This window comes from Bufo bufo, chromosome 4 (assembly GCF_905171765.1).
Source record: "Bufo bufo chromosome 4, aBufBuf1.1, whole genome shotgun sequence".
In the NCBI taxonomy this organism is placed as follows: domain Eukaryota; kingdom Metazoa; phylum Chordata; class Amphibia; order Anura; family Bufonidae; genus Bufo; species Bufo bufo.
The window spans coordinates 248,425,751-248,450,974 of record NC_053392.1 but is presented as its reverse complement, the minus strand read 5'-3'; the positions used below and the strand labels follow the sequence as shown (position 1 = coordinate 248,450,974).

The window sequence follows — 25,224 nt, the reverse complement described above, 5'->3', positions numbered from 1 at the left end:
CAAGGACATACATGCTGGGATATGGCAGGGGTATATGATATAACTTTCTTCCTGTGTAATTACCTGCAATAACCTAGCTTACAAATAGGAACAATGGTGACCTCTGGGACAAGACAAGTCTTCCTGGACTCTACAATTAGGAATGTGATTCGCTGAGACCTGCTGGAGAGGAGTGTTCTGAGTACAGAGAAAAGCCCATGGCATGTGTGACTGAGAGAGAGAATGGTGTAGCCAGCTCAAGGATCCTGACCCCCTCCAACCCCCTCTCCCATTCCCTTAATTATATTTAGAATGTAGGTATATCCCTATTTGTAAATAAATCCAACACTGACTTAAGATACAGTTGTTCTTCAGTAATTTAAGGCACCCGTAAAGCAAAAATACATTCTACATTTGGCACCCCAGAAAGACTGTGGAAATTCCTAAATCCACATAGAACCTATAAGACGGAATTGCTCTAATTCAAATTGCTGAAAGAACAGACCAGACCTTTTGCACAGATTCCGTGGTGAAGTCAGCTGGATTTTGGACTTCGTAGAAGGATTGAAAGTGTGGTGAGTTATTCATTGGATATGCAAAAGTTCTAATTGTTTGTTGTCCTTGAGTGTATGTGGAGTTGTAATAGTGGATAAAGTATTGAATGCTGTATGTTAATGAGCGTTAAAGCAGAGGAAAGTGTGGATTCCCTGTAGAGGAACAATTTGTGCTTGTTTGGAATCTTGACTTGAGTTCAGACTAAGTGTGTGCATGTATGTAAAGACATTGTGGGAACACTGAAAAGTTTGGTTCTTTGTCTTGTTCACTTGCGAGTGTGTATTGGCAGTACAATAGCTTTTATTTTAATAGTTGTATCTTGTGTTGAGTGTACATTGGTGAAATGGAACTGGCCTATAGTTATGTTAAGAAATATGCCTCTGCCAAATATCATTCATGTGCAGATGAACCTCTTAAGAGTCAAGTTAATGCGTTGTTGTCTCAGTGTCAGCAACATAATGACAAGCTGCAGAGTAGACCACTTACAAAGAAAGGTAACAAACAGAAATTGGCTAACGAAATTGCGGTATTGCTCAGAATCACAGAAATTTCTGAGCAAATGGGGGAGCAATGGAGAGCAGAAAGGAGTCATCTTGGAGAGCAGATAGAGAAAATTGGAGATAATCTTAGTAGCATTGCAACTGCCTCCAGTGTTGAAATGGATGACTTGAGGGCTACTGTGTGCAATTTATCCGAAAGAAATTGTGAGTTGCAAGAACAATTGGAACAATGCAATGCAAACTTTGATATGAAGAGTAGGCTTGTTGGTTCATTGCAACTAAAATTATCTCATATGGAGGAATTGGTAATGTCTTTGGAGAGGAAATTGGAAGATGCAAACTCCCAGCTACTTAGAAAGGAGCAATGGATATTATCCCTCAATGAACGGAAGAAAAAGTGTCCATCAGCCAATATCTGTATTGTCACTGATGTGAATACATCCAATGAGGTGGCAATAGCAAATGCTCCTGGATATTTAGGGGAGGGCACTAGTGTACTCACAATTAATGAAAAACTTACATTGTGCCAGATTCTGGGTGAGTTTAATACACTGGAGTCACCCGTGTGCCTGTCTAATAAATTTGAGGCTATTGTACAGAAGTACACTTTGACTGATAAAGATGCATGCTCTCTTCTAAGGGCTTGGGTACCAGCACCTCTAGCATCCCAGGTATCTGCATATGAGAATGACAACTTAGATGCAGAGGGAAGGATGAAAGAACTGCAGCGTGTGTTAAAGAGTCGCGATGATAGAGGGATAAATGCGTTACAAAGAATGAGATTTAGAAGAGGAGATGACCCTATATTGTTCTGTAACCAATATCTTTCACTGTACAAAAGTGTGTATAACTGTCCTGATATGTCTGCTGATGATTCAGGCTTCATATACTCAATGGCCAATATATGTTATGTGAACTATCCTAATAGGATTGCCCTCAGAAATGCCAATTCATACCAGAGCTTTATCAATATACTTAGAGACTGGTGTGAAGAATCCAGTGATGGTTATAGATCAGATGCAGATATATCAGTAGTGAGCAGAGGTACAAGAAGGAAGAAATTCATCAGGTGTTACAAATGTCACAGACCAGGGCACATTCAGAGATTTTGTCGAACCCCCGATATTTTCAGCCTGATACCGGATGATAAAGGTATATCCACCCAGGACAAGGAAAGCATACCACAGGAGCCTGATGTAATGGATAACAGCCTTGGGGAGTCTGGAAATGCTGAGGGGCAAAAGGAGGAGATTACAGATAATAATGGCCGCCCCCCTCCGAATAGCCAACAGCCATGGGGGACGAGCATACCAATGTTTGCACCCTGGACTAATCTTCCATTTTGGCTGGTATGCAGTTGGTCCCAAATAGCATTACCATTTTTCATAAAAAATATGGCAAACTTTGTGAGCAATGCCTGCTTAGTTTAGGAAGAATATGGGACTTAAATTCTAGCCATACAGATAACAGGACAAGGCTTAGAGAATAAGGATTTGACTGTAATAATAATTGTGTGTAATAATTGTCTTTGTGTTTCTTTTTCAGGAGCCACTAAAGGCAGCTTAGTCAAGCTGGCTTAAGACTAATGTTTTTGCTTTGTTCACAGGTTTTAGGTGGAGTGGTACTGACTACATTTAGTTAAGCATTAGTTAGATCAATTTAAAAAGGTCTTCATAGTCACCACCTGGTATCATGAGCTCAATAATTAGTAATTGTTTGCAAACAATTAAATAACAGTCAGGCATTTGTTGGTTAAAACAATCATGTATACTGTACCTTTGTGATGTGAATGTATTTTTTTGTGTCCCGCCCCCCCCCCCCATGACTTTTTGTGTTTTAGGTGTAAATAGCATTTGCTCTTTCAATGGACCTCACAGGAAGATGTCTTTTTTCACACACTAGAACAAAAGTTGAGTTGGGAGATGGTGTTAGTATGTGTCTGTCTGTGAGTGATGTGTTAAGGGCCAGCAGAATTTTTTTTTATATGTGATTTTTTTCTTTTCTATCTTTGCATTTGTTTTCCTTGTTAATATTTTTAAATTAACAAGTTGTTGTATTTTTTTTTTTTTTTTTTTATATACAGACCTACTTCTTGGGTAGACACTAAACTTCAAAGTTGTTCACCAGATTGGTCATGTTCTAGTTAGTATGGTACCAGTGTAGTATGGTACCAAATGGGGGAATGTGTTTGAAAGAATTATAGTTACACTAAGAAGCCATGTTTTTTTTGTTTGTTTTTATTTTGTTTTTGTGTGGTTTACAAATACCCCCCAGCTAGGATGGAGTTAGATTACCGCCCCTAGGCATATTAGTGAGGTTACATGTAGGTGTAGAAAGGTATTGACTGCTAAGAATAATGATACTGCTCTTGATTTTTATTTCCAGGATCCATAATGAGGCGAAATTACATATCCAAATTTGGGACCCTGGAGAAGTAGCGGCAGCCCAATATTGTTGTGGCAATTGGACTACATTCGTAGCGTTCATCTTGCACATAGTTATTGATAGATCTTAGACACTGCTTAACAAAAAAAGAGTGACTGGTATTTTTTGCGAGGTGTGGCATTATTTGAAACAAGATGACAGTGCCCCATTTAAATGCGCACAGACATCAGCTAGAAGTCTGCATGGGGGAAGGCCTGCCATGGACAATAGAAGAACACATGTGGTTGTTTTGCATAAATTCAACATATTGCTGAGATCTTTTTGTTTTCTTGTTTCCTCTTACTTGCACCATTAAATCAGTGAGTGGAAAATGAAGGAAGCAGAAGTTCCTATCAATATATAAGCCATACTGAAGTTCTAAAAACTAATTGTCCGTAGTCTGATATGGCCATGTCTATTCAAACTTCTTGAATAGCCAGATAATAGGTCTCTTGCAACACCTATTATACAGGGGTAAGAAGGCAGAATGACCAACAAGAAAAATTATTCAGCCTTCTGGAAATTGTTAATGTGTATGACAGACATTTGTAGCATGTGGTTGGTGATTAATTTACTCAAATGGTGTACTCGATTATCATGAATGAGGCCTGAATTTTCACATGTCTAGTTTAAAATCATGCAGAGTACGGCATTATGGGTAAAAGTCCAAGGTTTCACTTTATGCGTAATGACCAACATAGAGCACAACGTACATTAGAATCACCTGTATTAGACATATATACATCTATCATGTATCTTTTGATTTTTAATTTTTATTGTATGAGATCTTGTGAGAAGTAGAATTCAGCTGGATTGGACCTTTGCAATGCACAGACTGTCACATATTGCTAAAGTGGGCTTGCCCATATTCCAGTTATATAAGGCAGCTGACAAGCAAGACTAGTTGGTAGTTAAATGACAATCTGGTTAACGGATCGAGTCAATTAGCATTGTGTAATGTTATATACTGTATGTGATATCAATGTAGGATATGTAGATTTTCCTGTGATTATCATGAGGGATATTGGTGACTTGTTATTTATTTATTAATATCCATAATGAATAGTGTGTGACTGTTAAATGAATGGGTTCCTGTTCTGTCTATGCCTGCCCATGTTGACGAAGAAACTGTTTCCGAAGAAAGGCCGCAATGCCGGAAAGTTCGCAGGACTGGAGTAATGCAGATATCAAGTTTCTGTGGTTTATTTTTTGATTGTGTGTGCCAATAGGCACAAGACCAGGGAATGTTGGAACCGATAAAATTGACATCTATGATACAGCATTGATGCAAAGATGTTCCTTGATATCTGGAACTGAATCCGCCCTGGTCTGCTTGATATGCAAATGAGGACCATCAAAGGGTTCTTGGGGCAGGACACTGATGAAAGGAAGATCTGCCAGGACTGTCGCATCCTGGGGAAAGCCTGAATTCCCTGCTGGTATTTACTGCCCACACCTGTGTCAGCAAGGACATACATGCTGGGATATGGCAGGGGTATATGATATAACTTTCTTCCTGTGTAATTACCTGCAATAACCTAGCTTACAAATAGGAACAATGGTGACCTCTGGGACAAGACAAGTCTTCCTGGACTCTACAATTAGGAATGTGATTCGCTGAGACCTGCTGGAGAGGAGTGTTCTGAGTACAGAGAAAAGCCCATGGCATGTGTGACTGAGAGAGAGAATGGTGTAGCCAGCTCAAGGATCCTGACCCCCTCCAACCCCCTCTCCCATTCCCTTAATTATATTTAGAATGTAGGTATATCCCTATTTGTAAATAAATCCAACACTGACTTAAGATACAGTTGTTCTTCAGTAATTTAAGGCACCCGTAAAGCAAAAATACATTCTACAACTCTGGATTTAGAGATAGTGATTTAAGAGTATTTCTTGAGCCTCACGACCCAGGACAAAACCGACCTGCTCCTGGTGTATCAAAGCCAACATAAAGAGTTGAAGTCTCAGAGCCAGAATCTTGGCTTATAATTTTAAATCAACTTTGATCAGAGGGATTTGCTTCAGGTTGCCACAGACGGAGGGATCCTTACCTGGCTTAGAGAGAACTGAATTACAGTATGAGCCTGAAGGGATTGGATAGAAAAATGACAACCAGAGAAGATAGAGTTGAATGCCGAAAGCAACAGAGAGGAAAGCTTGTCTTTCAGATTGCAGGAATTTTATGACAGTATGTATTTCCCCCTCAGTTACATCAGATTCCAACCTCTGACTGTCCTCTGCAGGCCTTTATTTCCTTTGAGGGGAGTTTCTCATGGGAGGTGTGATTACCTGAGATGGAATATAGTTTGGCATAAAGGGAGTGGAACTCTATTAGAAGGAGAGTGCTGCTTTAGTAGGAGAGTCAATAGAAAACAAATATGACTGGAGTAGTGCGGGTGGATAACTCTGGCCAGTCACTTCCCGCATTTCTCTGTTTTGGTTTATACCTAAGACATAGAGAATGCTAGTCTAGGAGAGACAATATCTGGTGTCTAATGGTTGAGATCTTTTCATCAGTGGGTTTCCTCTTATGAGATAATTCTTTAATAGCTAGGTCCCGAAATAAGGTCGATAAATGAGCAGACCTGTCTTTTTTTAGTCTTGAGCCATGGGAAATACATATTCCTCTAAGTTCTCATTTAAAGGAAGTGGCAGTAGGACCAAGTGAATGGTTACATTTAAATTATTAAATGGAAGACCTAAAGTCAGCCATGCAAACAGGAAGGAATTAATAGAACATTTGTATAAGGAATCTAATAGGTCATTAGAAATAAGGACATGGTCTATATGACTATAACTGTTATGCGCTAAAGAATAACAGTTAAAGTCATATAACTGTTATGCGCTAAAGAATGGTAGCTAAAATCTCTAATTCCCAGGTGAAAGACACGCCACATGTTGACAAGGGCCACAAGAGCCTTACTGGAGGATGAGTCTAGGGAAGGGCAAAGAAGAGGTTGAGGTCCTCTACCAAAATTATAGCTGATCTGTCAGCAAATTCTGCTAAGGATCTATGAATTTGAATCCAAAAATGAAATTGACCCTTATTTGGAAAGTAAATAGAAGCAAGAGCATAAATCATATCATTACAGAGACTTTGACAAATACATAACAACTCTCTATATCAACATCAGTGGATATGAGCTTATAGGGAAGAAACGTATTTAAGGCAATGAAGGTTCCACATGGTTTGCCAGTTGGCTGAGGGCTATGGAACCAAGTGGGGAAAATCATAGAGGCACATTTAGGTACGGTATATTAGAGACACCAAAATGAGTCTTTTGGGGCATGGCTATCTGAACCTTTTTCTTTTGTAAAATTTGGCTTCTTTTTTCTGACCAATTAGCATTATAGTAACAAAAGTACATATTAGCCATGGTCAAAAAATGGTAAGCTTAAACACAAAGATAAAAAGAACATTACTAGAGTATGAGTAGATATAAAAAAAAGAAGAAAATAAATAGAGAGATGGTAGATAAAGTAATACAAATACATTATAAATAAAATAAAAACAAAAATCTGAGAGAGATTTACAGTAAAATGACATGTCAATGATAGAACTGGGCTATCAGCCCTAGATGGGAGAGGGGAAGCGACTTACACAGCCACTCCTTACCCACCCCTATGTGAAAAAAGGCCATTAGAAACCTTATTGAACATGACATAACAGACCAAAAAATCATGAACTATAAAGCAGAATGACCAAACAGATTCCTAACAGAAACTAATAACTAGGAAAATAATGAGAGAGTACACAAATTACATAGCAACACATGATATGTACAATACATGACAAGTCAAGCAAATTGGTAGAAAAATAAACCAAAGCTGGTATCGGTAGTAGATCCTTAGGACCTGATATACACAAGGTAGCAATGGACCCTAATAAAGGCATAAAATAGCACATGAGAGTCCAGTTTGACCAAAACAGGAGCTGGAGACGTTTTCTTTTTGAGACTACCCCAGTCTCTGGGGGATGAGGAGTTCACCAGAGAGGATGCTCAAGATGGCAATTTTGTCTCCCTAGCTTGTGAAAAGACATGTGCAGAACCCTCAGTGATGACTGTAGCCAAAGTTTGTCCAAGAGAAGTAGAGGCCTCCAGGGTAGGAAATGGTGATGCCTTAGTGGTAGTAGAAGGGCTGCCACTGGATGAGGGAGACAAAGAAGGAGCTGGAAGTTGCATCCGCCACATTACAAGTCCACGACCGTGAGAAGAAGAGGGAATGAAAAATTGTGCAATGCTGCCTATGTCGTTGCCGCCAGCCTGTCCAGACATAAGAGGTCTTCTCTGCAGTGTCACCTAAAAGTTGTGAGATGTTTAGTCCTGAACGCTGCAATATGTCAGGGTTTTTTCCGGAGCTTGAGGAACAAGCGTCTCCAGCAGCTAGCCATGCCCCCTTCTCCTGGGGGCACCATAGGATGCATTACTAGAGACACTAAGGGCATTTTTAATGCAGGGGCAAAATAGGGGCCATTTTTAATACTGGGGCAATATAGAGCGCATTACCATGGGCCCCATGGGAGAATCTTTAATACTGGGGGCATCATAGTGGAGCATTATTATTGCTTGAGGCACTATAGTGACCATTATTAACATTGGGAACAGTATAGGGGGATTAATATTACTAGGGAAGTGATGATAATACAAAAAATATAAATATTTTATAATGATACAATAAAAAATATATAAAGTGCTAATAGTGCATAGGTAAAGTTTAATATTTTTAGTAGATAACCACACCAGATCATCCACACACAGGTCCGGACCAGTCACACGTCTCCTGTCAGCCATTCGCTTATACCTCTCACCCATCTTCTCAAAATTAACTTGGATCCTCCGCCAGATAGAAGACAAGGCAGAAGAAAATCTCTCCTCCTCTGGCATCCCAGAGGAAACAGTCCCAGAAAAGGTACCAAACAGGATGAAAACCGTATGCGCCAAAAAATGGTGACTTACCCGTGGACTCCTGCCTACGGTTATTCAAAGCAAACTCTGCTAGAGATAAGAATGAGGACCAGTCCTCCTGGTTCTCAGCCACAAAACACCTCAAGTAGGTCTCCAGGTTTTGGTTAGTACACTCTGTCTGCCCATTCGACTGTGGATGAAAAGCCGAAGAGAACGAAAGTTGAACACCAAGACGAGAGCAGAGCCCTCCAAAACCTGGAAACAAACTGCGTGTCCCTATCAGAAACCACATGAGAGGGAATACCATGTAATTTCACGATGTTATCAATAAAAACCTAAGCAAGAGTCTTAGCATTGGGCAGACTAGCTAACGATACAAAGTTAGCCATTTTACTAAAACGGTCCACAACCACCAAAGTCACTGTTTTCCCGGAGGAACTCGGCAGATCAGTAATAAAATCCATAGACAAGTGCGTCCAAGGATGAGATGGAATAGACAAAGGGAGAAGTAAACCAGAAGGTTGAGTGTGAGCAACCTTTGACCGTGCACATGTCTCACAAGCTGCTATGTAATCCTCAACACTCTTACGTAACCCGGGCCACCAGAACCTCGGAGAAATAAGATCAAAGGTGGACTTGCCACCAGGATGTCCAGCCAGGACAGTATTGTGATGTTCCTTGAATACCTTGTATCGCAGTCCAGCAGGAACAAACAACCTCCCTGGGGGACAAGAATCAGGAGCCCCCTCCTGGGCTCCCAACACCTCCATCTCCAACTCGGGGTACAGAGCGGAGACCACCACCCCATCAGCCAAAATCGGAGCAGGATCCTCTGAATAACTTCCCCCAGGAAAACTACGAGACAATGCATCTGCCTTGACGTTTATAACCCCCGGGCGAAAAGTAACCACAAAATTGAACCTAGTAAAGAACAGTGACCATCTAGCCTGTCTAGGATTCAGACGCTTGGCGGATTGCAGGTAAGCCAAATTCTTATGATCAGTATACACCGTAACGGGATGAGACGCCCCCTCCAACCAGTGACGCCATTCCTCAAAGGCCAATTTGATGCAATTCCCTATCTCCTACATCATAATTTCTCTCGGCGACCAGGGGCTTCTTGGAAAAAAAAGCACACAGACGCCATTTGCCAGGAGATGAACCCTGCGAAAACACTGCTTCCACCTCCACCACGAATGGCTGAGACACATTGGGCTGCATCAGAATGGGAGCAGATGCAAAACATTCCTTAATAGCCGAAAATGCCCGCAATGCCCCATCTGACCAGACAGAGAAGTCGACGCCTTTTCCTAGTCATATCGGTCAACGGTTTTACAATGGTAGAGTAGTTCAAGATAAATTTTCTATATTAATTGGTAAACCTCATCAAAGCTTTCTGATTCTCTGGTCGGTCCCATTCCAGAACCGCCCGGACCTTTTCAGGGTCCATACGAAAACCAGTGTCAGAAAGCAGATATCCCAGAAACGGAAGCTCCTTAACAGAAAACACACATTTCTCCAATTTAGCATATAATTTATTCTCACGTGATCCTGATGGGTCTTCAGATCAGCAGAGTAAATTAGTATGTCATCCAAGTAAATTTCAATGAACCTTCCCACCAAACGATGGAAAATGTCATTGACAAATCGCTGAAACACCGCTGGCGCGTTAGTTAACCCAAAAGGCATAACCAGGTTCTCGAAATGACCCTCGTGCATGTTGAAGGCCATTTTCCACTCATCCCCCTCCTTGATTCTGATCAGATTGTAGGCCCCTCTTAAATCTAACTTTGAGAACACCTTGGCTCCAACAATTTGATTAAAAAGGTCAGAAATCAAAGGAAGGGGATACGGATCACGGACCGTAATGCGGTTCAATTCACGGAAATCCAAACAAGGTCTAAGCGAACCATCCTTTTTCTTTACAAAGAATAAACCAACTGCGACCGGAGACTTAGATAGCCTAATATGACCCTTTGCCAAATTCTCGCCAATATACTTCTGCATGACCTCTCTTTCGGGTTGAGAAAGATTGTATAGCCAAGACTTTGGCAACTTAGCACCTGGGATGAGATTAACCGGACAATCATATTCACGATGAGGAGGCAACTCCTGAGCCCCACCCTCCGAAAAGACATCTGCAAAATCTGAGAGATACTGAGGTAGAACCGTAGTAGACACCCCTGAGATAGATGCACTAAGACAATTGTCCGAACAAAATTCACGCCAACCAATGATCTGCCTTGCCTGCCAATCTATAGTAGGGTTATGTTTTATCAACCCCTTTAAACCTAAGACCATAGGAGCGGGCAAGTCCTTCATGACAAAACAAGAAATGATCTCAACATGCGAATCACCAACCCTTAACTGAATACCATGAGCAATATTGCGAACACCGGAATCTCTCTTTCTAAAGTGCAAGTACTTAAGCCCAGATTTTGAAGAAAAAGAAAATCAATAATGTTTACCCCAGCACCACGGTCAATGAATACTTCAAAATTAAATAAGAGTCTAGCGCCACTATAGCTGGAAGGAGAAAACGAGTATTGCAGGGAGATTGCATACCTGCTTGCTCCAACACTTCATTCACACTACCAAGAGTCAGGGATGTTTTTTTTCCTTTATGTATACCTCTTTGTTGTTCTTTATCATCAACTTGCGGTTTAACCACTTACCGTCACACTAACGCCGAAAGGCGTCATTTCTGCGGCGCTCCCAAGTCACACTAACGCCGATTGGCGTCATCTCGCGATGGCCGAGATTTCCTGTGAACGCGCGCACACAGGCGCGCGCGCTCACAGGAACGGAAGGTAAGAGAGTTGATCTCCAGCCTGCCAGCGGCGATCGTTCGCTGGCAGGCTGGAGATGTGATTTTTTTAACCCCTAACAGGTATATTAGACGCTGTTATGATAACAGCGTCTAATATACCTGCTACCTGGTCCTCTGGTGGTCCCCTTTGTTTGGATCGACCACCAGAGGACACAGGTAGCTCAGTAAAGTAGCACCAAGCACCACTACACTACACTACACCCCCCCCCCCCCGTCACTTATTAACCCCTTATTAGCCCCTGATCACCCCTGATCACCCCATATAGACTCCCTGATCACCCCCCTGTCATTGATTACCCCCCTGTCATTGATCACACCCCTGTAAAGCTCCATTCAGATATCCGCATGATTTTTACGGATCCACTGATAGATGGATCGGATCCGCAAAACGCACACGGACGTCTGAATGGAGCCTTACAGGGGCGTGATCAATGACTGTGTTGATCACCCCATATAGACTCCCTCATCACCCCCCTGTCATTGATCACACCCCTGTAAAGCTCCATTCAGACGTCCGCATGATTTTTACGGATCCACTGATAGATGGATCGGATCCGCAAAACGCACACGGACGTCTGAATGGAGCCTTACAGGGGCGTGATCAATGACTGTGTTGATCACCCCATATAGACTCCCTCATCACCCCCCTGTCATTGATCACACCCCTGTAAAGCTCCATTCAGATGTCCGCATGATTTTTACGGATCCACTGATAGATGGATCGGATCCGCAAAACGCACACGGACGTCTGAATGGAGCCTTACAGGGGCGTGATCAATGACTGTGGTGATCACCCCATATAGACTCCCTGATCACCCCCCTGTCATTGATTACCCCCCTGTCATTGATCCCACCCCTGTAAAGCTCCATTCAGACGTCCGCATGATTTTTACGGATCCACTGATAGATGGATCGGATCCGCAAAACGCACACGGACGTCTGAATAGAGCCTTAGAGGGGCGTGATCAATGACTGTGTTGATCACCCCATATAGACCCCCTCATCACCCCCCTGTCATTGATCACACCCCTGTAAAGCTCCATTCAGACGTCCGCATGATTTTTACGGATCCACTGATAGATGGATCGGATCCGCAAAACGCACACGGACGTCTGAATGGAGCCTTACAGGGGCGTGATGAATGACTGTGGTGATCACCCCATATAGACTCCCTGATCACCCCCCTGCATTGATTACCCCCCTGTCATTGATCACACCCCTGTAAAGCTCCATTCAGACGTCCGCATGATTTTTACGGATCCACTGATAGATGGATCGGATCCGCAAAACGCACACGGACGTCTGAATGGAGCCTTAGAGGGGCGTGATCAATGACTGTGTTGATCACCCCATATAGACTCCCTCATCACCCCCCTGTCATTGATCACACCCCTGTAAAGCTCCATTCAGACGTCCGCATGATTTTTACGGATCCACTGAGAGATGGATCGGATCTGCAAAACGCACACGGATGTCTGAATGGAGCCTTACAGGGGCGTGATCAATGACTGTGGTGATCACCCCATATAGACTCCCTGATCACCCCCCTGTCATTGACTACCCCCCTGTCATTGATCACCCCCCTGTAAAGCTCCATTCAGACGTCCGCATGATTTTTACGGATCCACTGATAGATGGATCGGATCCGCAAAACGCACACGGACGTCTGAATGGAGCCTTACAGGGGCGTGATCAATGACTGTGTTGATCACCCCATATAGACTCCCTCATCACCCCCCTGTCATTGATCACACCCCTGTAAAGCTCCATTCAGACGTCCGCATGATTTTTACGGATCCACTGATAGATGGATCGGATCCGCAAAACACATACAGGCGTCTCCCTGGAGCCTTCCAGGGGGGGTGATCACCCCATATAGACTCCCTGATCACCGCCCTGTCATTGATCACCGCCCCTGTCATTGATCACCCCCCCCTGTCAGGCTGCATTCAGATGTCCGTATGATTTTTACGGATCCACGGATACATGGATCGGATCCGCAAAACACATACGGACATCTGAATGGAGCCTTATAGGGGGGTGATCAATGACAGGGGGGTGATCACCCCATATAGACTCCCTGATCACCCCCCTGTCATTGATCACCCCCCTGTCATTGATCACCCCCCTGTCATTGATCACCCCTCTGTAAGGCTCCATTCAGACATTTTTTTGGCCCAAGTTAGCGGAAATTATTATTTTTTTCTTACAAAGTCTCATATTCCACTAACTTGTGTCAAAAAATTCAATCTCACATGAACTCACCATACCCCTCACGGAATCCAAATGCGTAAAATTTTTTAGACATTTATATTCCAGACTTCTTCTCATGCTTTAGGGCCCCTAGAATGCCAGGGCAGTATAAATACCCCACATGTGACCCCATTTCGGAAAGAAGACACCCCCAGGTATTCCGTGAGGGGCATATTGAGTCCATGAAAGATTGAAATCTTTGTCCCAAGTTAGCGGAAAGGGAGACTTTTTGAGAAAAAAATAAAAAATATCAATTTCCGCTAACTTGTGCCAAAAAAAAAAAAATTCTATGAACTCGCCATGCCCCTCATTGAATACCTTGGGGTGTCTTCTGTCCAAAATGGGGTCACATGTGGGGTATTTATACTGCCCTGGCATTCTAGGGGCCCCAAAGCGTGAGAAGAAGTCTGGTATCCAAATGTCTAAAAATGCCCTCCTAAAAGGAATTTGGGCACCTTTGCGCATCTAGGCTGCAAAAAAAGTGTCACACATCTGGTATCGCCGTACTCAGGAGAATTGGGGAATGTGTTTTGGGGTGTCATTTTACATATACCCATGCTGGGTGAGAGAAATATCTTGGTCAAATGCCAACTTTGTATAAAAAAATGGGAAAAGTTGTCTTTTGCCAAGATATTTCTCTCACCCAGCATGGGTATATGTAAAATGACACCCCAAAACACATTCCCAAACTTCTCCTGAATACGGCGATACCACATGTGTGACACTTTTTTGCAGCCTAGGTGGGCAAAGGGGCCCATATTCCAAAGAGCACCTTTCGGATTTCACAGGTCATTTACCTACTTACCACACATTAGGGCCCCTGGAAAATGCCAGGGCAGTATAACTACCCCACAAGTGACCCCATTTTGGAAAGGAGACACCCCAAGGTATTCCATGAGGGGCATGGCGAGTTCCTAGAATTTTATATTTTTTGTCACAAGTTAGTGGAAAATGATGATTTTTTTTATTTTATTTTTTCTTACAAAGTCTTATATTCCACTAACTTGTGACAAAAAATAAAAACTTCCATGAACTCACTATGCCCATCAGCGAATACCTTGGGGTGTCTTCTTTCCTAAATGGGGTCACTTGTGGGGTAGTTATACTGCCCTGGCATTCTAGGGGCCCAAATGTGTGGTAAGGAGTTTGAAATCAAATTCTGTAAAAAATGACCAGTGAAATCCGAAAGGTGCTCTTTGGAATATGGGCCCCTTTGCCCACCTAGGCTGCAAAAAAGTGTCACACATGTGGTATCTCCGTATTCAGGAGAAGTTGGGGAATGTGTTTTGGGGTGTCATTTTACATATTCCCATGCTGGGTGAGAGAAATATCTTGGCAAAAGACAACTTTTACCATTTTTTTATACAAAGTTGTCTTTTGCCAAGATATTTCTCTCACCCAGCATGGGTATATGTAAAATGACACCCCAAAACACATTCCCCAACTTCTCCTGAATACGGAGATACCACATGTGTGACACTTTTTTGCAGCCTAGGTGGGCAAAGGGGCCCATATTCCAAAGAGCACCTTTCGGATTTCACTGGTCATTTTTTACAGAATTTGATTTCAAACTCCTTACCACACATTTGGGCCCCTAGAATGCCAGGGCAGTATAACTACCCCACAAGTGACCCCATTTTGGAAAGAAGACATCCCAAGGTATTCGCTGATGGGCATAGTGAGTTCATGGAAGCTTTTATTTTTTGTCACAAGTTAGTGGAATATGAGACTTTGTAAGAAAAAAAAATCAAAAAAAAAAAATCATCATTTTCCGCTAACTTGTGACAAAAAATAAAAAGTTCTATGAACTGACTATGCCCATCAGCGAATACCTTAGGGTGTCTACTTTCCAAAATGGGGTCATTTGTGGGGTGTTTGTACTGTCTGGGCATTGTAGAACCTCAGGAAACATGACAGGTGCTCAGAAAGTCAGAGCTGCTTCAAAAAGCGGAAATTCACATTTTTGTACCATAGTTTGTAAACGCTATAACTTTTACCCAAACCATTTTTTTTTACCCAAACATTTTTTTTTTATCAAAGACATGTAGAACAATAAATTTAGAGCAAAATTTATATATGGATGTTGCTTTTTTTGCAAAATTTTACAACTGAAAGTGAAAAATGTCATTTTTTTGCAAAAAAATCGTTAAATTTCGATTAATAACAAAAAAAGTAAAAATGTCAGCAGCAATGAAATACCACCAAATGAAAGCTCTATTAGTGAGAAGAAAAGGAGGTAAAATTCATTTGGGTGGTAAGTTGCATGACCGAGCAATAAACCGCTAAAGTTGTGGAGTGCCGATTTGTAAAAAAGGGCCTGGTCTTTAGGGGGGTATAAACCTGTGGTCCTTAAGTGGTTAACAAAAGGACAAGCATAAACAAAATGACCACTCTCTCCACAGTAATAACATAGCTTATGCAACCTCCTATAGGGAGTGCAGAATTATTAGGCAAGTTGTATTTTTGAGGATTCATTTTATTATTGAACAACAACCATGTTCTCAATGAACCCAAAAAACTCATTAATATCAAAGCTGAATATTTTTGGAAGTAGTTTTTAGTTTGTTTTTAGTTTTAGCTATTTTAGGGGGATATCTGTGTGTGCAGGTGACTATTACTGTGCATAATTATTAGGCAACTTAACAAAAAACAAATATATATCCATTTCAATTATTTATTTTTACCAGTGAAACCAATATAACATCTCAACATTCACAAATATACATTTCTGACATTCAAAAACAAAACAAAAACAAATCAGTGACCAATATAGCCACCTTTCTTTGCAAGGACACTCGAAAGCCTGCCATCCATGGATTCTGTCAGTGTTTTGATCTGTTCACCATCAACATTGCGTGCAGCAGCAACCACAGCCTCCCAGACACTGTTCAGAGAGGTGTACTGTTTTCCCTCCTTGTAAATCTCACATTTGATGATGGACCACAGGTTCTCAATGGGGTTCAGATCAGGTGAACAAGGAGGCCATGTCATTAGATTTTCTTCTTTTATACCCTTTCTTGCCAGCCACGCTGTGGAGTACTTGGACGCGTGTGATGGAGCATTGTCCTGCATGAAAATCATGTTTTTCTTGAAGGATGCAGACTTCTTCCTGTACCACTGCTTGAAGAAGGTGTCTTCCAGAAACTGGCAGTAGGACTGGGAGTTGAGCTTGACTCCATCCTCAACCCGAAAAGGTCCCACAAGCTCATCTTTGATGATACCAGCCCAAACCAGTACTCCACCTCCACCTTGCTGGCGTCTGAGTCGGACTGGAGCTCTCTGCCCTTTACCAATCCAGCCACGGGCCCATCCATCTGGCCCATCAAGACTTACTCTCATTTCATCAGTCCATAAAACCTTAGAAAAATCAGTCTTGAGATATTTCTTGGCCCAGTCTTGACGTTTCAGATTGTGTGTCTTGTTCAGTGGTGGTCGTCTTTCAGCCTTTCTTACCTTGGCCATGTCTCTGAGTATTGCACACCTTGTGCTTTTGGGCACTCCAGTGATGTTGCAGTTCTGAAATATGGCCAAACTGGTGGCAAGTGGCATCTTGGCAGCTGCACGCTTGACTTTTCTCAGTTCATGGGCAGTTATTTTGTGCCTTGGTTTTTCCACACGCTTCTTGCGACCCTGTTGACTATTTTGAATGAAACGCTTGATTGTTCGATGATCACGCTTCAGAAGCTTTGCCATTTTAAGAGTGCTGCATCCCCCTGCAAGATATCTCACTATTTTTGACTTTTCTGAGCCTGTCAAGTCCTTCTTTTGACCCATTTTGCCAAAGGAAAGGAAGTTGCCTAATAATTATGCACACCTAATATAGGGTGTTGATGTCATTAGACCACACCCCTTCTCATTACAGAGATGCACATCACCTAATATGCTTAATTGGTAGTAGGCTTTCGAGCCTATACAGCTTGGAGTAAGACAACATGCATAAAGAGGATGATGTGGTCAAAATACTCATTTGCCTAATAATTCTGCACTCCCTGTAAAGTTCCTATTACCAGAACGGAAAGACACCTGACCCAGCTGCATGGGTCCCTTCCCTACCCCAGAATTACATGTCATATTACCCTGGGGAACCGGTGAGACGAAACCACTCCCAGAAGGGATCCCTTGCGCGGAAGGAACATTACACCTCTCTAATGCGTCTATCTAACCGTACTGCTAAAGACATAACATTCTCCAACGTGTCCGGATACTCATGAAAAGTGAGGGCATCTTTCAATCTCTCAGACAATCCCTAACAAAACAGACTACGTAGCGCGGGATCATTCCATTCAGACTCCGTAGCCCATCTCCTAAACTCAACGCAGTACACCTCAGCAGTATAGAAACATAGAATGTGTCGGCAGATAAGAACCATTTGGCCAATCTAGTCTGCCCAATATACTGAATACTATAAATAACCCTTGGCCCTATCTTATATGAAGGATGGCCTTATGCCTATCCCATGCATGCTTAAACTCCTTCACTGTATTTGCAGCTACCACTTCTGTAGGAAGGCTCTTCCATGCATCCACTACTCTCTCAGTAAAGTAATACTTCCTGATTTTTCTTTTAAACCTTTGCCCCTCTAATTTAAAACTATGTCCTCTTGTAGCAGTTTTTCTTCTTTTAAATATTCTCTCCTCTTTTACCTTGTTGATTCCCTTTATGTATTTAAAAGTTTCTATTATATCCCCTCTGTCTCGTCTTTCTTCCAAGCTATACATGTTAAGGTCCTTTAATCTTTCCTGGTAAGTTTTATCCTACAATCCATGTACTAGTTTAGTAGCTCTTCTCTGAACTCTCTCCAAAGTATCAATATCCTTCTGGAGATATGGTCTCCAGTACTGCGCACAATACTCCAAATGAGGTCTCACTAGTGCTCTGTAGAGCGGCATGAGCACCTCCCTCTTTCTACTGGTAATGCCTCACCCTATACACCCAAGCATTCTGCTAGCATTTCCTGCTGCTCTATGACATTGTCTGCCTACCTTCAAGTCTTCTGAATAATGACCCCTAAATCCCTTTCTTCAGATACTGAGGTTAGGACTGTATCACTGATTTTATATTCTGCTCTTGGGTTTTTACGACCCAGGTGCATTATCTTGCACTTATGAACATTAAATTTTAGTTGCCAGATTTTTGACCATTCCTCTAGTTTTCCTAAATCCTTTTCCATTTGGTGTATCCCTCCAGGAACATCAACCCTGTTACAAATCTTTGTGTCATCAGCAAAAAGACACACCTTACCATCGAGGCCTTCTGCAATTTCGCTGATAAAAATATTAAACAATATGGGTCCCAGAACAGATCCCTGAGGTACCCCACTGGTAACAAGACCACGGTCTGAATATACTCCATTGACTACAACCCTCTGTTGTCTGTCCCTCAGCCACTGCCTAATCCATTTAACAATATGGGAGTCCACGCACAAAGACTGCAATTTATTGATAAGCCTTCTATGTGGGACAGTATCAAAAGGCTTACTAAAGTCCAGATAAGCGATGTCTACTGCACCTCCGCCATCTATTATTTTAGTCATCCAATCAAAAAAATCTATAAGATTAGTTTGACATGATCTCCCTGAAGTAAACCCATGCTGTTTTTCATCTTTCAATCCATGGGATTTTAGATGTTCCAAAATCCTCTCCTTAAGTATGGTTTCCATAAATTTCCCCACTATTGATGTCAGGCTTACTGGCCTATAGTTGCCCAATTCCTCCCTACTACCTTTCTTGTGAATGGGCTCAACATTTGCCAATTTCCAATCTCCTGGAACGACTCCTGTTGCCAGTGATTGGTTAAATAAATCTGTTAATGGTTTTGCTAGTTCGCCGCTGAGCTCTTTTAATAGCTTTGGGTGTATCCCATCAGGCCCCTGTCACTTATTTGTATTAATTTTAGACAGCTGACTTAGAACCTCTTCCTCTGTAAAGACACATGCATCAAAAGATTCATTAGTCTTTTTTCCTAACTGAGGTCCTTTTCCTTCATTTTCCTTTGTAAAAACTGAACAGAAGTATTCATTGAGGCAGTCAGCTAGTTCTTTATCTTCTTCCATATACCTTCCTTCTTTTGTTTTTAATTTGGTAATTCCTTGTTTTAGTTTCCTTTTTTCATTTATGTATCTGAAGAATGTCTTATCGCCTTTTTTCACTGACTGAGCTAATTTCTCTTCTGCCTGTGCTTTAGAAGCTCTTATAACTTGTTTGGCCTCTCTCTGCCTAATCTTATAAATTTGCCTGTCATCCTCAGTTTTTTTTTTTTTTTTCGAATGACTAAATACTATCTTTTTGTTTTTAATGATTTTGGCCACTTCTGCTGAGTACCACAGTGGTCTCTTCCTTTTTTTGCTTTTACTGACAAGCCTAATGCAATTTTCTGTTGCCTTCAATAGTGCCACTTTTAAGTAATCCTATTTCTCCTGGACTCCATTGAAACTGTTCCAATCTGATAGGGACTCGTATACCACTAATCTAATTTTAGAAAAGTCTGTTTTTCTAAAATCTAAAACTTTTGTTTTTGTGTGGTGTGACTCAGTCACTGTACTTACAGTTGTTTTCAAAATTATTCAACCCCCACTGAAATTGAGTGTTTTGGCCAGTTTGACATTGATTTTGATCATTTCAGTCATCTTGTTTACAATTAAATCAAAGAGGCACTTGTAAGTCAGACAAATATAACATAACATTTATAATGAAATAACCACAAATGTCTTTTCTGTGCTCACATCATTATCAGTTTTATTCAACCCCCACGTGACATTCAATCTTAGTACTTAGTACAACATCCTTTTCCAGTTATAACAGCTTTTAAACGTGAAGCATAGCTTGACACAAGTGTCTTGCAGCGATCTACGGGTATCTTCGCCCATTCTTCATGGGCAAAAGCCTCCAGTTCAGTCACATTCTTAGGCTTGCGCGCTGCAACTGCTTTCTTTAAGTCCCACCAGAGGTTCTCAATCGGATTTAAGTCTGTTGACTGCGATGGCCACTTCAAAATGTTCCAACCTTTAATCTGCAACCATGCTCTAGTGGACTTGGAGGTATGCTTGGGATCATTGTCCTGTTGAAAGGTCCAACGTCTCCCAAGCCTCAGGTTTGTGACGGACTGCATCACATTTTCATCCGAAATCTCCTGGTACTGAAGAGAATTCATGGTACCTTGCACACGCTGAAGCTTTCCTGTACCTGTAGAAGCAAAACAGCACCAAAGCATGATTGACCCCCCACCATGCTTCACAGTAGGCGAGGTGTTCTTTTCTTCACAGGCCTTGTTCTTCCTCCTCCAAACATAGCGTTGATCCATGGGCCCAAACAGTTCTAATTTTGTTTCATCAGTCCACAGAACACTATCCCAAAACTTTTGTGGTTTGTCCACATGACTTTTGGCATACTGCAGTCGACTCTTCTTATTATTTGGAGACAGCAAGGGGGTGCGCGTGGGAGTTCTGGCATGGAGGCCTTCATTACACAGGGTGCACCTTATTGTCTGAGCTGAAACTTCAGTACCCACATCTGACAAATCTTTTTTCAGTTCCTCAGCAGTCACACGGGGACTTTTCTCCACTTTGCGCGTCAGGTAGCGCACAGCAGTCAAAGTCAGCATCTTCTTTCTGCCACGACCAGGTAGCGTTTCAACAGTGCCCTTTGCCTTGAATTTGCGAATTATGCTTCCTATGGTGTCTCTTGGTATGTTTAACATCTTTGCAATCTTCTTATAGCCATTGCCCTTCCTGTGAAGAGAAATCACCTCTTCTCTTGTCTTCCTGGACCATTCTCTTGACTTCCCTATGTTTGTAAACACACCAGTAAATGTCTAGAAGGAGCTGAGTATCACAGTCCTTTTAAATCTGCCTAATTGGTGCTTATTATGCTTGATTGCTGCTCCTTGACATCCACAGGTGTTTTCAATACCTGATCGAAAACACTTGAATGAACCTCTGTTCTTAAGAGTGGTAGTCTTTAAGGGGTTGAATAATTGTGTCAATGAAGAAATCACAAAAAAAAACATTTAATACTGTATTACAAAAACAATTGATGTCATTTTAGTTGCATTTGGTTCTTTAAAAAGTCCTTGTAAGATTTCATTCTGAACACAATTACAAATGTACACTAAATTCCCTAAAACCCTTTACAGCATTGGGGGTTGAATAATTTGGAACACAACTGTATAGTAAACCACACTGACTGGTGATCACTAGATCCCAAGCTTTCCCCTACAGTAATATCAGATACCAAATTCCCATTTGTGAATACTAAATCTAAAATGGCCTCCTTCTGGGTTGGCTCCTCAACTACTTGCTGTAGAGATAATCCCAGTAGGGAATTTAAAATATCTGTACTCCTGGCAGAACTAGCTATTTTGGTTTTCCAGTTTACATCAGGAAGATTAAAGTCTCCCATAATGATAACTTCCCCCTTCAATGTCATTTTAGCTATTTCCTCAACTAGTAGATAATCTAATTATTTGACTTAACTAGTTGGTCTATATATCACACCTACACGAGTTACCTTATGATTATCAAGCTGCAAGGTAACCCAAACTAACTCTAAATTGGTCTCGCTAACTTGTATCAAATTAGATTTCATGCTATCTTTCACATACAGGGCCACCCCTCCCCCTTCTTGCCTTCTCTGTCTTTCCTGTATAGAGAGAACCCTGGTATTGTTATATCCCAGTCATTACTCCCATTGAACCACGTCTCAGTAACAACCGCTAAATCTATATTGTCAGATGCCATTATAGCCTGAAGTTCATTGATCTTATTCCCTAAACTGCAAGCATTTGTAGACAAGACTCTGAGCTTGTCATTTCTTAACCTTTGTGCTACTGGCATTTTCTGGCATTGTTCTGGGGGGCAGTCGGACTGCTGGATTATCACTCTTTTGCCCCCCTTTGCTAGTTTAAATGCTCCTTAGCAAATACTTGAAACTGTTCACTGAGGACATTCTTTTCCATTCCAACGAGAGCTAACATGAGACACAAAGCCAAACCCTTGGTTCAGACACCATTCACCAAGCCATACATTGAATTCCTTAATGCTCATCTTCCTGTCATGCTGAAGGTTATGCAAAGGCAAAACTGCAGAGAATGAAACAGTTGATGCAACCTCCCGTATATCATTTCCAAGTGTGTGAAAAGCTTCCTTCACCTTTGAAACCTCATTGCAAGCCAGATCATTTGACCCAAGATTGACAATGACAATAACATCCACCTCCCTTTACTGCTTCGCTTGCCTAACAATTTTAAGGATCCGTTGTCTATCCCTGCTAGCGGTAGCACCAGGGAGACAACTCGCAACACCATTTTCCTCAAACTTCACACCTCTTGGATAGAATCGCCCACCAACAGCTGCTTACTATCAGTCCTCACCTTCTCCTTTTTGTCTTTGGCTGCAGTCTTGCATACTTTAGGCATGATTGTTTCTCACCCACTGTGCTTGAGCCATCCTCCATGTTGCTCTTGCACTCTGAAAGTGCTGCAAATGGATTATGGAGAGCCACAGACTGTGGGACATGTCTTCTATCAACAACTCTCAGTCTACCATAACCTGCAGTAACCCATCTTCCATTTCTAGGGGGCCTCTGTGGCAGTGGCATTGCAACGTTCTCAGCCTGAGTTTGTTTAACGGTTAATTTACAAATCTCAGATTTCAAAAATGTGATTTCCTGTTGTATTATGGAGAGTTGTCTACAGATCAGACAGCATCCAAACCTCTGAAGAGTGGAACCTGAAATAAAAGCACAACAATTCCTGCACAGAACCAAGTCGTCTGCTATTTTAAAGAGGGGAAAGATTATAAACAAACAAATCTTACTTGTTTAGATTGTATCCACCTCCAGATTACCTCCTGAGTATCTCCTGATTTGCAATCAGACAATAGTGATAACCTGTCTAACAAATTCCTCAGCTGTTTTGAAACAGTGTCTGAGTATCCACTAGAAACACCGCTAAAGTTCTGCTACAGTGGAAAAGCTCTGATTTAGTCTAAGTTAGTCTCCTGAATATCTCCAATGCACTTATAAAAACCAGCACTTGGAAAAAGCAGCAAGCTATAAGTAGGCAAGCTAATACTATGTGGCTATATATACACACTCCCACAAAAGCTCCTCCCCCAACAACAAATTTAACACCTTAATCATCTATGCTCATTTGCAATCAGACAATAGTGATAACCTGTCATACAAATTCCTCACCTGTAGGACAGTATGTTCACCTTGTAATAAATTATGCAACTTAGATTCCGCCATCGAGACCCGATCTGGGTCATCATAAATTAATCCCAAGGCTTTAAAAAATTCATCCACCGACCAGAGGGCCAGAGAACCGGTCGGCAGAGAAAAGGCCCAGGACTGCGCGTCCCCTTTAAGCAGGGATATAATTATCCTTACTCTCTGACTCTGATCACCAGATGAAGACGGCCTCAGCTGAAAATACAGCTTGCATGATTCTCTAAAGCGGATAAAGTCATCCACACCCCCTGAAAATCTATCAGGGAGAGCGACTCTAGGCTCCCCATAAATTTGACTTCCTCCTATAGCACCTGATGCCAGAGCATTCTGACACCGTGCGACAGAATTACGCAGATCAGCAACCTCTAGGGATAATCCTTGCATGCGATCAACAAATGCATCAATTGACTCCATCTCAAAGCAGCTGAGAAATGGCAGTCTAGGTATTGGCGGGTTATAATGTCACGGTGGGTAGGATACAAGATACAATAAACACACAGAAAACCTCAAAACAAGCGTCTAGGCCAGAAGCTGGGGATAAAGGTCACCTTCTGACAATTCCCTACCAGCTCTCCCTGGACTTCTGTGTCCACGTTAAGACCCTAAAGGTGGGAATTAACGTTCCCCCATGCCTAAGGCTGAAGATTCCCTAAAGTCCCTGAGATGGTGGAAAGGGGGAAAGAGGCAGCTTGCTTCCTCAGGTCCTGGAGGAGGCAGGTGTCTCGCTAACAGCCTAGACCAGGCATGCTCAACCTGCGACCCTCCAGCTGTTGTAAAACTACAACTCCCACCATGCCCTTCTGTAGGCTGATAGCTGTAGGCTGTCCGGGAATGATGGAAGTTGTAGTTTTGCAACAGCTGGAGGGCCGCAGGTTGGGCATGCCTGGCCTAGACAGAACACAAAAAAGGAAACCAAAACCAATCTTATCTTGTAGCAGAGCAGAAACAGCAAATCCACCTTTCCACAGAGCAAGACAGAAGCTATTACCCGCACAGGACACTGGGAAGGGGCGTAATTTAAACTCACACAAACGACCCCGCCCAGTGCACCTGAAGGGAGGCGGATACAGCTCAACTCCAAACCCAAAACAAACAAAAAATTACACATGTGCTGCTAACCTGACGGACCTCTGCACATAACCTGAGCAGGGCATGACAGGTATTGCTGGCCACATCTACTTCTGTTGTCACACCTTCTGTCAATTCGGACCCACCTACAACATTTTTCATTTGTTTTCCAGGGCTACTTTAAGTTCCCAGTCTGCCCCTGTCCAAGATGGCGTCTTGGCACCGTCATTGCACATGTCCAAGATTCATGATATATTTCCTTTTATTTGCCACTGCTGTATGCTTGAAAATGGCTGCATTGAGCAGCTGAAACGTTGCTGAATAAAAGACCTGAACTTATTTTGGAGTTGCCTTCTTCATGCTTGTTGTTGACTGGTGAGGACGTGGATTCTATCTCCCTGGAGACGTGCACCCATTTTTCTTTTTCGCTATGCAGCTTTAATTGTGCATTTGTACTTGTCGCAGTATAGGGGCATTATTAC

At 42.1% G+C, this 25,224-nt stretch overlaps 1 protein-coding gene across 1 annotated transcript; it reads left to right on the top strand.

The window, feature by feature from the left end:
• The first annotated feature begins 877 nt into the window (after nucleotides 1-877).
• Nucleotides 878-2,464, top strand: LOC120999146 (posterior protein-like). Its single transcript, XM_040430018.1, has one exon. The coding sequence runs from the start codon at nucleotides 878-880 to the stop codon at nucleotides 2,462-2,464; it is 1,587 nt and encodes a 528-aa protein (XP_040285952.1).
• Nucleotides 2,465-25,224: the final 22,760 nt, after the last annotated feature.